The 17,613-nt window shown below is 46.0% G+C and overlaps 1 protein-coding gene across 7 annotated transcripts in view; it reads right to left on the bottom strand.

Annotated features, from left to right (window-relative positions):
* Positions 1-6,250: 6,250 nt before the first annotated feature.
* LOC105493104 (aryl hydrocarbon receptor nuclear translocator 2) overlaps positions 6,251-17,613 on the bottom strand; it is a 201,482-nt gene continuing 190,119 nt past the window's right edge. For 5 of the 7 annotated variants that reach the window (XM_071100814.1, XM_011760542.2, XM_011760541.3 and 2 more), the window contains 2 exons: positions 12,321-12,457; positions 10,171-10,407 (listed from right to left, as the gene is read on the bottom strand). In XM_071100814.1, coding sequence (XP_070956915.1) covers positions 10,309-10,407; positions 12,321-12,457 — 236 coding nt within the window. In that variant the 3' untranslated portion in view covers positions 10,171-10,308. Of the gene's footprint in view, positions 10,408-12,290; positions 12,458-17,613 lie in introns of all 7 variants that reach the window. The other 2 variants (XM_011760538.2, XM_011760544.2) reach the window with 2 other exon arrangements.

Below are 17,613 nucleotides of genomic sequence, written 5' to 3' on the forward strand. Positions count from 1 at the left end.
ACGTCCAAGGAGGCCCAGGTCCCTTGGATCCTGGATCTGTGGCATCTACAGAATCCTTGGGCCCGACGCAGTGAGAAACCTGTGTTTCCATGTTGGTCCCGGCCATGAAGCCTGATCCCCTACCTCTCTTCCATTTTTTCTTTATCTACAGGCCATCTGCCTGAGACATGCCATGTTACCCTCAGATCCCCCCAGGCATCATGCAGCGCCCACTTGCGTGACAGGAATCAGTACTTTACTCATTGCTTTTCAATTCTTCCCATCGTCATTCATTAGGAATCCTTTTAGAATCCGAGGATTCAGGTTAGATGAGATGCCACCTCTCTCTGACTACTCCTGCCAGCCTGTCCCCTTGAGGTCAGCCAATTTTTGTCACAATGAGATGCCAACTGTGTCTCCATCCCAACTCTCTGCTTCCTTACCATAGACTTGAAACAGACCAGGAATGAAAATACAAGTTTGCATGCTCATAGCCAGCATAGAGTGGGGGTTCTGAGACCTATCTGAAAACTTTTCTGAAGCTGCAACCAGTCTTTGTGAATTCATTATAGATAAAGACAATTGAGGAATGATGGTGTGACCCAGAGTAAGACAAATTCCTTGGAATTTATTGAACATTAATAGAGTGTCATGTACTGTACAGGGCATAAACCGATGAACAAAAAACCTGAAGTAGCCTTCACTGAACACTTCCTCAGCATCACACTCTAAATCATTTCTCTCTTCTTCTGTCCTATCTCCAGGGGAGCCAGCACATCTCTTTGTGCTAGCATCCAGGATTGGACAACCTGATGACTAGGAAGAGAGCCTGCTGTTCTTGAATTGACACTTCATTCTGCCCGTAGATAGTGAGTCTAGGATGACACCAAGCTTCCCGGCATCTTCTTAGCATCTGGGGTCCTGGTTCCTCACAGAGTTGGTAACTAGGCAGCTCTGTGTGCTCTTCCACAGGAAGCTCTCAAAACCATGCCTTTCCTAGGAGTAGGTGGGGTCTGAGGGATCACGAGGGTTTCCAGGGACCCCATGTAACATCATTCCTGACATGGCTCTATTCCATGGGCCCACATGAAACTCAACCTGGCTGCAATGGAAACATGGCTGCCAGTTAAAGGCGTGGAGATTCTGTGAGAAAAAAGAGTGGGCACATCTGCACTCAACGAGCCTTGTGAATGAGAAATGCTCACACTCTGATAAATCACTGCGATGAAATGTTGTTTTCTGGCCTCATCAGCCCCAGGCCACGTTTCTTTATTCTTGGCATATATGTTTGACTCTGAGTAAAATGTGTTGAAAGAATTAGTAATTTGGAGGTTGTGGCTGTAGAACTAGAGGCAAGCTGCATTCCAGCCATTTTAATCTGGTGTCCTGCTGAGAGGCTGTACCCATTTCATGATTTATAGGGGTCTCGGGCTTGGATTTGGGGGCCTGTTAAGTGATTTCTGCAAAAGCTGAGCCAACAAGTTGTGCGCCCAGTGGGTAGACTCCATCTTCGATGGGCCTCATCTGGGACCTCTTGCTTAAGTCATGCTAATCACAAACGCATGAGATACTCAGCCCTTCCCAGACTCTCCCTTCCCTCTTTTGTGTTGGTGCAGAATAGGTGACCTCTACCGAAATCCTTAGTACATTCCAGAACATCATATTGCTTGCCTCTCCCCTCAGGATGAGGCAGTCCTCATGAGTGGGGCCTGGATCTTCCCTGTGTAGCCTCAACCCCAGCACTGTTCATGGAGCTGGTGGTGGGGGCCACACAAATGCTTACTGAGAGAACACGCTTGAGAGGATTTACAGGAGAAAGACGCTCATGATTGTCAGGCTTCAACATGGTAACAGGGGGATAAGTTTATTTTTCTCAGTGGAAAAATAAGTGCTCTCTGGGAGTGGAGGCTGAGAGGGAAGTAAAGTCTAGGTGGCATCATGAGAATGAGTACTAGTTCTTCCAGTGGCTTTGTCCCACTCCACAGGTGTGCCCAGCTAGAGTGCGTTCTACCATAGCACACGTGCATCCTTCTCTTTCCCACTCCTTGGCATCAAAATTCTGTAGTGGTTCAAGATTTCAAGCTATTGTGGGTAATCATTTATTCTTTTCTTGTTCTGGCAGGCAATTTGCTTTAGATTACTTTTAATAATTTTAGGAGTAATATATATTCTTTGTAGAACAAGTCATATTAAAAGTTACAAGGATGTAGGGGAAATTCACCTCAGATCCCATTAGGTTGAGACTATCATGAAGGGATTTTCATCCGTCTGTTACATATATAAAGGCACATGCCTTTTCTTCTTGGAGAAATACACAAAATAAATGAATAAATACATGTGTAAATAATTTCATGTAAATGCAATGTTATTATACTTAACACAATTTCTTTAAGTTTTACTTACTTTCTCTGCTTCCCCAATCCTTCCAAATGCAGCTTATTGATGTGAATACAGTATTTTATATTTTCTTTTTTCTGAGACAAGGTTTCACTCTGTCACCTAGACTGTAGAGTGCCGTGGCATGATTATGGCTTATTGCAGTCTCAAACTCCAGGGCTCAAGCGATCCTCCTACCTCAGCCTCCTGAGTAGCTAAGATTACTACGTATGTGCCACCACACCTGGCTAATTACATTTTTTTTTTTTTCGTAGAGACAGGGTCTTGCAATGTTGCCCAGGCTGAATATTGTATACATTTTCTACATGTACATATGTATATATATACACAACCATGTACTCACACATGAACCTAACTAATGTGCTTGTGGTCATGTTTGTTTTATCAACATGGATCAATTTCATTTATAATTTTCTGATTATTTATTTTATGTACTAATGTATTGAAATAATGCTATCTGATAGTTCATGAAATAGGTATTCTCCAATGTAGTCATCCATTCTTCTATCAGTGAGCTTTGCCTTAATTTACAGTTTTCACCCACTACAAAATATGGTGGCAATAAACATTCCTATAAGTATATCTCTCTTCAGCACTCTTATTTCGCTAAGATGGATTATTAGAAGTGGGATAGCTGAGTCAAAGATATAGTTTTGTTTAATAGCTATTGTCACATCACTCTCAAAATAAATTGCAAAAATTTCTATTTCTACCAAAAATAACTAAGACAGTCATTTCACATTCACTCCCACTTTTGCCAGTCCATTGCGGTGAAAAATGTCATGCCATTGTTACTTTAATTTGCATTTCTCTGACTACTTGTGAGATTTAAGTATCTGCTTTTTATGTTTAATTATTAAATATTTTCATTATATATCATTTTGAGAAAAGTATTACAGAATTTTACATGCTCATTACCAAAATGAAACAGCTGTTTAACATTTTGCCATAATTGCCTCAGCTACTTTTCTGTTCCTTTTTAGTCAATACCTGTTTTTCTTTCTCTTTCTTAATCTGTTTTAAGGAATTCAATCATACAAGTCATTCTATGTCTTTCTTCCCTCTAAGGATAAACATTATCCAGAATTGTTTTTATCATCGATGAGGTTATTTTTCTTTTATTTCTTTGACTATTATCTACTTAGTCACAAAATACGTTAATGTGTTGAGTTATAAAAATATGCACAGCTGTTAAATTCAATGTTATATTTTTAGGATTTTTGTACATGCAACAAGATATTTAAGTGCTGCAATATATTCCTTTGTGTAACCTAATCACAGTTTATTCATTTATCTACTGAAGGATAGATTATTTTCTTCCACTTTTTCACTCTTACACACAGAGCAATAAATATCTTTTTATCTGTCTTCTTGTGTGTATGTGAGACGTTTTGTAGAATAGAAAGTTGGAATTAGAATCGCTGTCATGGGTTTGTACATTTTTACCATTCCAATGTGCTGTTGGAAAAATGGCACTGATAAACGTCATCTTTTTCAGAGCAAGTGTGCTATTTTCTACTAGCTAGGAAATAGAATTCCTGTTTCCCCACATCCTCAGTAACAATCATGTTATCAGACTTAGTAAATCTGAGTGACATAAATGTGACATTTTGCTCTGCATAATGTTTTCGAGTTCTGTTCATGCTGTTGCTTGTATCTGTGCTTTGTTCTTTTATTGCTGGGTAGTATTCCATTGTGTGGTGGTACCACAATTTGTTTATCCACTCACCTGTTGATGGACATTTAGGTTGTTTTTCCCTCGTGCCTATTACACATGAAACTGCAATGAATATTCCTATTCAAGTCTTTGTTTGGAAATATGTTTTTATTTCTCTGGGGCAAATAGCTAGGTACGAAAAAGCTAGGTCATAAGGTGAGTGGATTATTGACTTCCTAAGAAACTGTTACTCAAAGTGGCTGTACCATTTTGCCTAAATGAGGGTTCTAGTTGCTCCATATCCTGGGCAACACTTGCTATCATCAGCCTTTTTACATTTTAGCCAAATATTAGAGTCATTGTGTATTTTAATTTATAGTTCCTTGATGACTAATGATGGTAATCAGTTTTTTCCACATGCTTATTTGCCATCTGTGTATTTTCTGTGGTGACGTGCCTGTTCAGATTTTTCGCCTGTTTTGTACTGAGTCATTTGTCTTATTCCATTGTAAGAGTTCTCTACATATTCTAGGTACTAGTCCTTGGTCAGATACATGACTTGTGAATGTTTTCTCCCATCAGTAGCTTATCTTTTCATGCTCTTAGCAGTGTCTTTCGAAAAGCAAATGCCTTTAATATTTATGTAGTCTAATTTGTCAGTTTATTCTTTGATGGATCATGCTTTCGGTGTAGTATCTAAGAAGTCTATGTTTAACTCAGGGTCGCAGAATTTTATGTATACTTTAAATACGTGCAGTCTACTTTGTGTCAATAATAGATCAATAAAGCTGTAAAAACTAGCAATGCTAGGTGTTTGATGGAAGGGTTTTAAAATGATTTTAGTCTGCCATTTTGCTAGAATCCAGAAAGTTCTCTTTCGGCAGAGAAAACATAGAATTTGTAAGTAAGTTGACCCTTGAACATCATAGGGATTGGGGATGCCTACTCTTTATGCAGTTGAAAGTCCATGTATAACTTTTGACTCCCCTAAAACTTAGCAACTAATAACCTACCATTGACTAGACTATAAATAACATAAACAGTTAATTAACACATATTTTACGTTATATGTGTTATATACTGTATTCTTAGAATTAAGTAAGCTAGAGAAAAGGAAATGTTAAGAAAATCATAAGGAAAAGACAATATATTTACTATTCATTAAGTGGAAGTGGCTCTTCACAAAGGTCTCCATCCTCGTCATCTTCAGGTTGAGTAGGCGGAGGAGGAGGAGGAAGAGGAGGTCTTCTTGTCTCAGGGGTGGCAGAGGTGGATGGAAGAAAATCCACATGTAAGTGGACCCGCACAGTTCAAACCCATGCTGTTCAAAAGTCAATTGTATTTACTAGAGGCATCAGCATATTAAAACACTAACTTAATTTTGTGAGGATTAAAACATAATAATAAGGGTGTTTAAAGAGGACAATATATACAGGGTTTTTGATTGAGACCTGAGTTCAATATCCTGGTTCTGCCATTTCCTTCCTGTGTTTTCTTAACTTTTCTGAGTTCCAGCTTCTCCATCTGTAAACCAGGGAGAGTAACCACATACCAGATTTGTATTAACAAAAATATCATTTGTAAAGAAGCTTCTAGAGAGCCTTGCCTAACACAGATGGTCATGAGTTTCCTTCTATTATTTGTTTATTTATTTTCTATTGGTTCTAATGCAATATGACTGATACGCTAGTTTCCTTTGTTAGTTTTGTTTTGAGACAGGGTCTTGGTTTGTTGCTCAAGCTGTTCTCAAACCCCTGGGCTCCAGTGATCTTCCCACCTCAGCCTCCCAAAGTGCTGGGATTATAGGCCTGAGCCACAGCACCCAGCCCTAGTTTCCTTTTCTATCCTAAGAAGCTAAACCTCCAAAAGGGTCACTCTTTAGTATAATGTACATCACATCCCTCACAGATTATGACACAATACAGCCCATAGGAGGGAGTGTAATACAAAGGGCAAGTTCCAAGGATGGTTCAATTACAAACTTGGCCTGGGCCATTTGTTGTTCAGAGCAAAGTCATTTTTATTGTAATGAAATTTTAAAAGGCAGTTACATTAGTTACACATATACACAACCGACTTAATAACTGTTAATCATAGAGAACATTCAAGAAATACAAATGATTTATCCACAGCACAGTTCACATCCATAAGAAGAAAGAGAAATGGTTAAGTGCTTAAACTGTCCACTGACACCAGCTTATGAAATATTTTTCTGTCTTTTCTTTTTTTTTTTTTTTTTTTTAAAGGAAACAGATTGTTAGATGAAGCGAGCTGTCCTGTTCCCGCACAGCCTGTGAAAACTCCATTTTGCCACTTTCAAAGTCAGTGCCCCACAGGCCCTGGCCCGTTGTTGACCATAACACCAGCTTTGGCCACAAAAGCCAGGGACACCTACGTGTGGAAATGTGCCTACACCACTGTGTGGTGCCTCCTTAAGTTGCCCCAGACTCCAGATGGTCAAGGAAAAGGTGAATGTCCAAAAGGCTCATGGCTTCTTAGTACAGGGGGTTTGGTGGGGAATGATCCCCGGCAGGTTAGGACACAGCAACTTAGGCCAAGCCCATGTTTTCTGGTAATATAAAGAACATTTCTATTCTGACTTGTTATTGGCTAGAGCTGTTCCGGTCACTGGCTTCTTCCTGTTTATGTGGCAGGTGAGAACCGTGACGGAGCAAGGTGAGCCCAGACAGGTGAGTGTTCACGTTCTCGCATAGCTTATGGGCTGCCCAAAGTGCTGCCGGGAGTGGGGAGACCACCATTCATTCCCTGGGACTGGTTTCTCTCTTGGCTAAAGCTAGAAGGACACTGATGTTTGCACGTGTGGCTAATCTGGAGAACACGTAGTCACGTTATTGACACAGAAGAGTAAAGCTCCCCAGTGTAAGTTCCTTAACAACCAGAATCCCCCCAATCTGCAATATTCACTTCTCATGAAATAACAACAGTGTAGAATTTGGTATGTTGGAGAGTAGAGCAGAATATGGCTATTTGTGATGGCTGTCACTCCCTGAAGCCAAAGCTAAAAATAAAACTGGGGAGAGTGACGCATGGGCAGAGTGTTCTAGAGCCATCCTTGGCCATCCTGTTGCCATCACTGACCCAGTCCTGATGGAGCCTTACTGTGGCTGCATCTGTGTCTTTGCTGTGGCCCGGGTTGTCACTGTACAGACCTCTTCTGTGGGAAGCTGTCTGCTTGTCTGGCCTAAGGAAAGTCAGTTGAAAGTCTAGTAGTTCAGATGAGGTGTGAGCGAGGAAGTGAGTCACAGAGCCAAACAAAGTCACAAGTGCCTCTCCCCTTCCTAATCCAGCTTTGAGCCCATCTCCAGTCAGAGAGGTATCTGCTGGGCATGGGCGGAAGGACAAGCAGACCACAGGGGCCATGAGCATTCTGGCCTCCAAGGCTGGGCAGGACTGGCATGGGAGGTGCTTTTGCAAACCAACCACGATAATTAAACCTTCTGCGGTTTTAATTCTTACTCCAGTATGTCTCGAAAATCCTTGGTGAAAACCCCTGGGACATGTGCGATTCTCCCAGTCCTGGGCTTCTCCCCCTCCATCACCCCTATTTTCTTATTGGCCCCATGATGGCTTTTACAAATCATAAGCAAAAAGTGGGGTCAGACTCTACTCAGATTTCCCACCTGTGCTCCTAGCACAGAGCTGGAAGGGAAGGAGGCTGGGCCTATTTAGTCATAATGCCTCCCCGTCAGGTCTAGCTTTCATTCATCCATGAATCCTCACCCAAGGACCAAGAACTGAGTTCACTGCATCCTGAACCCCTGTTGAGGTAGGAGAAGATGATGGGAGCAAGGATCCTCTCCTAATTTTGTTGCATCCCCTCAGTGCCCACCACAGCTCCGGATACAAGGCAGGTTCACAGTCAGCGTGTTCACCTGGGTCTGTGTATGCACCTAAGAAAAGCCCCCAACTCTCCTCCAAGAAACAGAAGGCAAAAACAAACATAAGACCCCCCAAACTTCCAAACTCACAAGCTAAAGGCTATAAAAAGTCTGCTTTCATTTCACTGAGAAATACTTCTTTGATCCTAAACCTATTTTTGTGCCTTTTTTGGGGGGAAATAATTATGCCCATGGCCTGGGGCAAGCTCAAGGCTGCTGGAGGCAGAGGTGGCCCCAAGGGCAGGGCAGGCAGAGAAAGGCCCATTCTGGGGCTGGCCCTGGGAAGATGTGCAGGGTTTCAACCACCTGCCATTTCCCAGAAGTAAGAAAGCCTGTGAGGTTGGAGTGAACACTGCATGCATCTACAATGGAGACCGAATCACCATTACGGACAAAAAGCTCTAGAAACTGCAAGGCTGGGATTAATTTAGAGTCTAGGAACTGTAGTCATGCACAGCTGACGACCAGTCAAAGGCGTTTTGCTAAGCAGTGTTTGACTTTTGTAGATTCCCCAGCAACACTGAGCACACGGATCTCCCTGGCCAGACAGGGCTGGGGTTTAATGTGGAGCTTTCGATGGATCACAGCAAACACTCTCTCCAAACTCCTTCCTGCAAGCTGGGCTCACTCCATTCTCAGGTTTCTAGAACCAATGCCACTCTTCCTGGTCCTGCAGAATCCATGGGTAGGGATGCACGGGTTGTTTCTGAGCATTTGCACTACCAACCAGCATCTGCGAGGAGCTACCTGAAGGACTCTGGGAGGAACATAAGGGCTTTCCCAGAGGGTGGGTCCCTTCACCTGCCCTGCAGCAGCCACAATACATTTTCTACCATATGGGAGTCAGTGGGCTAATGGGCTGGTGATGAGAAACAGGGAGGGGGCATACTGGTCACAAAAGGAAGAAAACACAGGAGGCTGAAGGAGTCCTTACTAGTGTAAGGGGTGTGGGAGAAGGCAGAGGTCCCTGAAAACAGGGGGATGGATTCTTATACTCTCTTCAAATCCAAGAGAAGCAAAGCAAGCCAGGGATCATGGGCTCAGAGGTCAGCCAGGCAGAAGCTTCTAGAGTCAGCTCTTGTTCCTGTCTTGAGACCACCGGAGAAATTCAAGGCCAGTGGGTGTGTGGCAGAACCAGAACTGGAACCCAAGTCTTCTGCCCCTGAGACCTGCACTCTGTGCCTCCCAGAGCTGCTGTTCCTCTAGTCGGGCTGAAGAACAAAGGCTCAGGTGGCCTGGAGGAAAGTGTTTCATGGTGCCCATGTGAGGACACCTGGGCATCCTACCCTGCTGTCTACATCTGTAGAGAAGGGACTGGCCTCTGACCTCAAGGCATGCTGTCCTACAGGCTCTGGGCAGCCACAAGGTCTTCCTCTCACCAGGTGGGGCAAGGATGAGACATGCCTATGTGGGACCAGGAACACAGCTGTTCAGATCCAATTGGGAGGAGGGTGAGTGCTCCCATGGGGCTCCTGTGAGAGGAAGGGGGTGCTTCCTCTAAGAGGAGGAGCTTGAATCTGCACCAGGGGCTTGGACCAAAGAACTGACCTACTCATGTGAGCACGCCCCTAGCTGTGCCTCCTGGTGACCCTGCTGAAGTGCCAGCCTGTTAGCCCAGCTCCCAGACCCTGGGCCGAGCATCCTGTGGGCATGGCTGGCGCTGCTGAGCTTGGGGACAGGGCCACACATTTTGGCTCTCTACATACTCTGGATTCTATACACTCACGCTGGCCACACATGACAGACACAAGGCACAACACATCCATCAGGACAGCAAGTTCATGTCACACTGCACAAATTACATACGTCCCATGGCGCGATGGATGCACAGACAGACCAGCGGAGCTGAGGGGCAGATGCCTCCGTGTCTCTGTGTTTCTTGGCTCCAGCTGGTGGAACAAGGGCTGTGCGCTCTCCTTGCCTATTTTTCCAGCATTTCCCCGGAGCCCCACGCATCCATTAGAAGGGAAAAGCAAGAAGAAATCTGCTTTCAGCATCCTGGGCAGGCCTGCTGGTGCTGCTTGGTCACTCTGGGCACTGGCTGAACTTTCATGAGTATAAATTGTCTATTAAGAGATTATTCACAACCAAATTTAAGGACCCACTAGGCTCACCTCCTGAGCACACACAGATAAAGTACAATAAATACAACTGATCCCCTAATGTCTGCCAGGGCCCCTGGTCAGTGGCCGAGCAGCCACGGCTGCAGGGGAGAGTGGAGCAATGACGTGCCTGGGGACACAGAGCGGGGGAGATGGCTTCTGGTTTGGGGGGCCCACGGCAGGGCAAGCAGGGCGAGGGTGAGCCTCGTTCACATGGGCGTCGACATCACAGTATGGGTGGCACTGTACAACAGGAGACTTGCTCTGCCCGCAGCTACTCAGAAAACGGTGGAAACATGCCCAGGTCGGCAAAGTCTTCGATGTTATAGTTGCCAGTCCCCTGGGTTGGATCTCCCGGCATGGGCAGCATGTCCTGCAGAGGAGAGGAAAAGAGAGCCACAGAGGAGTCAGCTCCTCTGTCCGTGCACTGGGCATGTCCCAGAAACCCAGCCTGCACTCACCCTCATGGCCATCCCTAAAGGGGCAGCCCAGAGGTCCTCCCCAGCCTTCTGCGGGATGCTTTGGAGGGGTCCTCAAATGTCTGAGGCGCCGAGAAACTGTTCTCCCCAGGGAGCTGTTGTGACAGCAGGTAAATGGCATTAGGACACACCCTTTGTCTATCTAAGGTTGGGTCAGGGACCCAGGGTAGACGAGAGCCCCATTGGCAGGGGACCCCAGGCTGGCCCCAAGCAAGGCGCACATAGCAGATAGCAGATGGCCAAAATGCAAGAGAAATCCAATGCAGAGTGGAGTGGAAGCAGGATGTGCATGGAGACCTGGGTGGCCTGTCTTCCATGTTTATCTTAGCGCAGGGATAAATCCCTGAATGGTTAGATTTCAGTTTCAACACGTCTTTCAAGTTCTCTGGGCCTCAGATGACCCATCCAGAAAACGGGAATAGCACTATTTCAATGTCCTACAGCCAATTCCCCAATATGTGTTCTGTTGAATTCTCAGCCCATGTGATGCTCTGTGAGAAAAGAATTCTGTGGACAAATAAGTTTGGGAAACAAGGCACACTTTGCCTACCTCCTAGACATCCATAGTCCTCATTGGTGTAATAAAAGTTCTGATATGTCGTGCAATAAAGAAACTTAATAACTTTGTTTAACCAGCGTTTCTTAAGCTTATTTGGCCAAGAATTCTTTTTAGCATCGTGACTATGAAGATCCATGTCAGGAAATTCTGCCTTACGGGGTTGCTGTGGGGCCTCAGAATGGGCAAGGAACAATGCCTTACAGAAGGAGGAAGGAGGAGAGAAGGCTGCAGTCAGGGGAGGCAGGCGAAGGCCTGGGTGAGTTGTTCCCCTGCACATTCACAGAATGCTACCCTGAGTGACATCTGAGTCCCAGGACTTTGTCTGTGAAGACACAGCTGACCCTGGCAGGAGAGGGGCTTGGGATGAGGGTGGGGTCAATGGAGCACTGATTCTTGAGAAGGAGGGGTTGCGATCCTGGGAGTTTCAGAACCCTCCCACAACGTGGTTCCTGCCCCCATCATTGCTTTGCAGGGCAGGCCTGGTGCATGCAGGAGGTGCCTGGGTTCCTGTTACAAGGACCTGGAGGGATGAGCTGAGCTCTTGGCTAAGGGGAAGTTAATGGGCTCGTACCTCCATTTGAAGCCTTCCAGTAGGAATGTTTCTGGCTGAAAGTTGAGCCAAGGAAGCCCACAAGGGGCAGGGCACCTGCTCTGTGGGGCTGCAGCGGTGCCATCCCCAGCCACACAGTCTGCCTTAGGCACACGGGATGGCCTAGAAATGTCTCAAATAATGGAGAGTTTCTAGGTGCCCAGGTATCCTCAACCAGGGACTCTCCCTGAGCTTAACCACAGAGGACAGCAGAGCCAGGGCAAGGCTGGTACTGAGCAAGGGACTGGGTGGGGATGTTCTCCACATTCTGGGGGCTATGGTGGGGAAAAAGAGGGTCAGCCAGTGACAGACAGCCAAGCCTGGGGGCACTTGCAGCTCTTAAGGAGAGACCCCCTTCGGTCTTGGTTTTGTGCCCCTCCCCTGGATAGCTCTGGAGTCTGGGAAGCATCTCCAACTGCAGCCTGCCCTATTGTTTGGCTTAGCTCAAAGGCTACCTCGGCCCCTTCTCCTTCCCACATGCACTTGACGTTTCTGGCTGGGTAGGATGGGGCCTTCTACTCCTGGACTCCCTCTAGCCCAGGCTGGGCCAGAACTCACGATGGCTATCGGGCAGGCGGTGGTGCGGCAGAGCCCGAGGGGGAAAGGAAGCAGAGAGAAGGCGCCGGTACCTACGAGAAGGCGGTGCTCGCTCGATTTACCTGGAACACTTCAGTCTGACCGGGCTGCTGGTGGGAGTGCTGCTCACCGCTCTGCTGGCCGTGGTGCTGGCTTTGCCACTGCGACCAGACTTCTGAGGGCCGTCCTTGGAACTGCCCGCTACTTTGTCCACTTTCAGCTGAAAGATCCGACATACAGTACACTTCCTTTAAAAGCCATCCCGTGGTTCTGTGAGACCTAAGAACCACTGCGGCTGGAGGGCCTCCCACTTCTGAAAGGCATGTTCCATCCAGAGCTGGAGGAATGCATTTGCTATCCTCGTCTTTCTCACTGACTGAAAGATCATAAATTGAGGGGATAAGAGACACAGGAGCCCTTTGCCCAATGGTGCAGGTACTTGGCCAGAGAGGGTGGCTCTTCCTGAGGTCACCTGCCAGGTGACTAGGTGCTTTAAGCCTTGGAGCGCTCCTTGCACTTGGTGACTGTGCACAAAGGCCTCCTGCGGGCATCTGGGGGCAAGGGGCATGTCTGTGGCATGCAGAGCGTGGGCTGACAGAGGGTCTGTCCTTGGCAGTACGGTGTTGGCATGAGGAGGAAGACATACCTGCCCCTGCTCCTGACTCCCTCTCGGTCCACCGAATGCTCTTGAAAGGCATCTGGTCCCGCTAGAGGAAAAGCCTCACCTTGGCATTCCCCTGAGAACTGCCAACCTCAGCCTCTGCCTCCTGAGCAACTCCTCGGAAGCCACACACGCATTATACAAGGTCCTCCTACAGGGCCAAGCACCACAGTCTTTTCCGGCCTGGCTCTTTGGCAGAGTGGTTTTTTTTTTGCATCAGTTTGTTTGAGGGGGAAGAAATTTAGGCGCTGGTAAGATAAGATAAGGTTCCTCTGTGGGAATCAGCAAATTCATTTATAAATGAGAGTCACTTTGTTTCTGTCTATAGTTTACACAAAAAAATTGCCAATGGAAAAAACAAAAAACAGGAAACACAGGTGGAATTTTTTTTTTTTTTTTTTTTGCATATGAGAAAGAGTCTTACTCCACTGCCCTGGCTGGAGTGCAGTGGTGCAATCATAGCTCACTTCAGCCTTGAAATCCTGGGCTCAAGAAATCCTCCAGCCTCAGCCTTCCAAGTAGCTGGGACCACAGGCTCATGCCACAGTGCCTGGCTAATTAAAAAACTTTTTTTTTTTTTTTTTTTTTTTAGAGACGGGGTCTGGCTATGTTGCCCAGGCTGGTCTCAAACTCCTGGCCTCATGCAATCCCCCTGCTCTGGCCTCCCAAAGCCCTGGGATTACATGAGTGAGCCACTGTGCCTATCCAATAAGTGCAATTTTGTCTAAAAACATTTTTGAGATTCAACCAAAGAGGAGGCTTAAAAAATACCCTTCAAAGAGGATACCTTTAAGGAACATCAAAAATCTTAGACACTTTTTTTCTTATTTCAAATCATTCAGTACCATTTTGGAAACAATGGACTCTCTACCAAGCTCTGGCTGGCAAGACAAGCTTCACCTTGTCCCATACTACTCTTTCCAACAGTCATGCTGGTCACAGGCAAGTCTCAGGCCCTATCCAACCCCCAACCTGGGCACTGCGTTAATGAGAGGCCAGGTTAGAAAGTGTTCAGGGAGAAGAATCTCTCTCTCTCCCTCTCTCTCTCTCTCACCCATCCACCCATTCATAATGCCGGAGACGTAAAGGGCTTTAATAAAACACGTAAGGTCCCTTTAATGTCTTACCATTGGTGATTTTCAAACTCTATATGATGACAATAGTTGGTAAAGAATTCTATAAAATTGAGGCAGGGTACAACTCACTTCCTTAGCATAAGAGAGATTTAAATCTCCTTTTTTAATGGGATTCTGTTACAGAAAATTCATCTGCCAATGTGAAATGTCTCTCCTAATAATTCCACACAAGACCCCGAGGGCCAGAAGGAACTCTTTCATAGAAGCGTGTCCACTGGCCTCATTAACTGGCTCAGCAGAGGGAAGGCTAGGTCCACAACTGTGGCAAAGTTAAAACAGCAGCATCGCCAGCTGGATCCACGAGGAAATTCCCACCTGACAGGCACCTGTCCCATTCTGGAAGCCTGCAGAGGCTGGGCACAATATGGGGCCTTCAGTGGGTCCATGTTGCTTGGCCGGAGGGTAGAGGGACATAGCCACCGGTGCCGAAGGAAGGGCATGATAGACTGGGGGAATGTCCTAACACATTCAGGGAGCTGACTGCCATGCAGGGTCACCCAGGATGCTGCTGCAATGATGGCTTCCTTGGGGCTTGCCCATCGCAAATCAATGCCCTCAGCCCTTCCTCCTTAAGGCACATACCTACCTCTCTTTCCCTTTGCCATCAACATTTACACCCACCCACACACACAGCATCTTCTCTTTTCCCTCCCTTCTCAAGCCTGTGCAATTACTCTACTGCTAGGCCCCATCCAACAGGCATTTGAAGAGTGCCCATTCTTCTCAATCTCTCTTGAGTATCCAACACTCTTGATCATTCTGTTTGAAACTATCTTGTTGACTTCTAGGATTGAACTTGATTTTGGTTCTGCTACTTCTTACACTACTCTTTCTCACGTGCCTCCTGGTCCTTCCTGTAAGTGACCCTGTCTCTTAACGTATGTTGAAAGCAGGGGTCTGAGTCAGGCCTTCCCTCTCATCAACAAACAAGAAGGAAATACCTCTTCTAGTCTCATGAACTGACTCATTCATTTATTCACTCGGCAAATATTTCCTGAGCTCCTGCTCTGACGTGGGCTCCATGCTGGTACTGTACATACGCTGGAGAATAAGATCGTTTCTCTCTCAACAAGCATACAGCATGGTTGGGAAAGGGAGCAAACAGATGATTCTGCACAGGTGAGAGCTGCTGTAAGAGTCAGAAGAACTAGAATAAAAACCTTTACGAGGGATACCTAACTAATCATGACAAGTAGAAAAGGTTTTTCAGAGATCTCAGATGACACCAGAAGGGGAATTAGTAATTAATCAGGTATAGGGCTTGGAGGTGAGTTTGAAAATAATTCTAGAGAAAAGGGTCAGTCTGTTCAAAGGCCTGATGGTGAAAGAGGGCTTGGTTCATCCGGGCATCTACAGGTGGCTCAGGATGGAAGAGGAACAGAGTTTGATCAGGCAAGTCATAAGAGATAAGGCTGGAGGGTAAGCCAGGGGTCAGGTTCCACACTATCAGTATGACCAACTTTGGGGACAACAGAGAAACACTGAAGGTTTTTAAGCAGAAACAGAAAGCACACAGATGTGGATGGTCCATGGGTGGGTAGACAAAAAGAGAGGGAAAGAGACCAACTGAGAAAGGAATGGGGTAGACAAGAGGAGAGGGAAGGAGCCAGACAGGAGGAGGCTGCTGTAGCAATCCTTGCAAGAGATGACAGTGGCTCAAAACACGGAACAAAAGCCAGCTGCAAAGCAGTGGGTGGATTTGAGATGTGATGGAGAAGGAGGTGCCTAGGCTTGTTGATTGATTACTGGCTGTGCTGAAGGGTGTGAGTGGGAAGAGCTAAGGATGATAAACTTGTGTTTCTGGTGGTATTGACAGTCCCAGCTCCCTAAGCTTTGGCTCCATCCATCCCTGCCATGTCTAAGCAGTATGAAAGACACTTTAAGCTCTCCATGCCTAAAGCAATATCTCACCTCCTCACATAGTCTGGAGGGGAAGAACACAAGCATAGGCTCTTTCCCCTCACTCCCACATCACGTCTAATCAGTGGCTGGAATCGGCTGAGTTCCCACTCCCCTAAATACCATCTCTCAGCTCCTACCTGCTTTCATCCATTCTCACTGCCCCAACCAGTGCTGTGAGTCATGGCCACACCCACTGCCCCCATAACCACACAGCTACTGGTGTGATCTCCCTCCAACAGTAGTCCACTGCTTACAGACTGCTTAGTGGCTGACTACGGTCTATGCAAGTAACATCCATGTTCTGGATGTTGGCATGAAGATCCTTCGCGATCTGCATCTATTTTCAGCCTCATCTCCCACTTCATGTCTAACTCCAGCCCCTCTTGCCCTAGTCACATGACAACACTTGCATGTCCCCCATGATGCCACACGCAGTTACATCTCTGTGCTACTGCACATGTGTTCTCTCTGCCATGTACATCCTTCCCTTTCTCTGTGCCTAGATAATTCTAGCCAGGTTCAAAGCCCTAATCAAAGGTGACCTTGTGTGGCTGACTTCCTCAGTCACTGTCTCCTCTTAGCTTGTCTGTGGCCCATCACACTATATTGATTTACTCCAAATTGTGAGGACTTGAGGCCAAGGACTGTATCTATGTCTACCCCAGGCTTTACTGAAAATAGTGCTTGGAATATAGGGGAGTCTTCAACAAGAACTTGCTGAGGGAGGAAGGAAGGGAGGGAGGGAGGGAGGGAGGGAGGGAAGTGAGAAGGAAGAACATGAACATTCCATGAAGTTTTATTTCTATTTGCATTTGAGGTTTTCTGGGTATAATGAAATAAGCACACATTCTCTCACCAGTCTTACCTCAGGGATAGCCAGAGATGAGGAAGGGTGGAGGGGAATAATGATTAGAGGAAGATTAGCTCTCTATTCATATTTGGGGTACTTGATTCTATTAATTACATATGCCAGATTTCAGAATAAAAATTCTTAATGTTCTGCAAGGGGAAAAATCAGTTAACGGGATTGCTTTGGAAATAGTCAAGGAAGAATTTTGGGAGTACTGACCATGTGCACATCATATGACTATATGCTATGAATCATGCTAGGTATTTTACATTATTTCAATTCATCTTTTCGTCACTCTGACTCTAAGAACCATGAGCCCATTATCCACATTTTTCAGATAAGGAAACGGAGACTCAAAGACATCAAGGAATTAGCCCAACTCATTTAGCCTACAAATGCCAGACCCAGGGTTCGAACCTAGATCTTTTTGACACTGAGGGCCATGTGCGTTCATTTGATACAATGTTTAAATCGAAGGCCTACTTTATACCTAATACTGAGCAGCATGTTGGTAATGCAGTGATGGTCAAACCTGGCCACTGAGAACGTTACTAGGCAAGCAGAATTGCTATGAGCTCTTACAAGGGAAGTCCAGGCCGCCACAGGAGGACCTGGGACTGGGCCCTCGCTCAGATTTGAGTCTTTCTAGAGGAAGTTACATCCAAACAGATGACCTGAAGAATGAGTTCACTGGCCATGTGCTGGAAGAGATAAGCGGAAAGTCCTCTTTTCAGCCTCTGCTACTGAAAGTATATTTATTTTTTCTCCTGAATTGTATTGACCACTCTGACCAGATAGTTAGCAAGAACTTCAGTGTAATCTCTCCT

Source organism: Macaca nemestrina, chromosome 7 (assembly GCF_043159975.1).
Source record: "Macaca nemestrina isolate mMacNem1 chromosome 7, mMacNem.hap1, whole genome shotgun sequence".
In the NCBI taxonomy this organism is placed as follows: domain Eukaryota; kingdom Metazoa; phylum Chordata; class Mammalia; order Primates; family Cercopithecidae; genus Macaca; species Macaca nemestrina.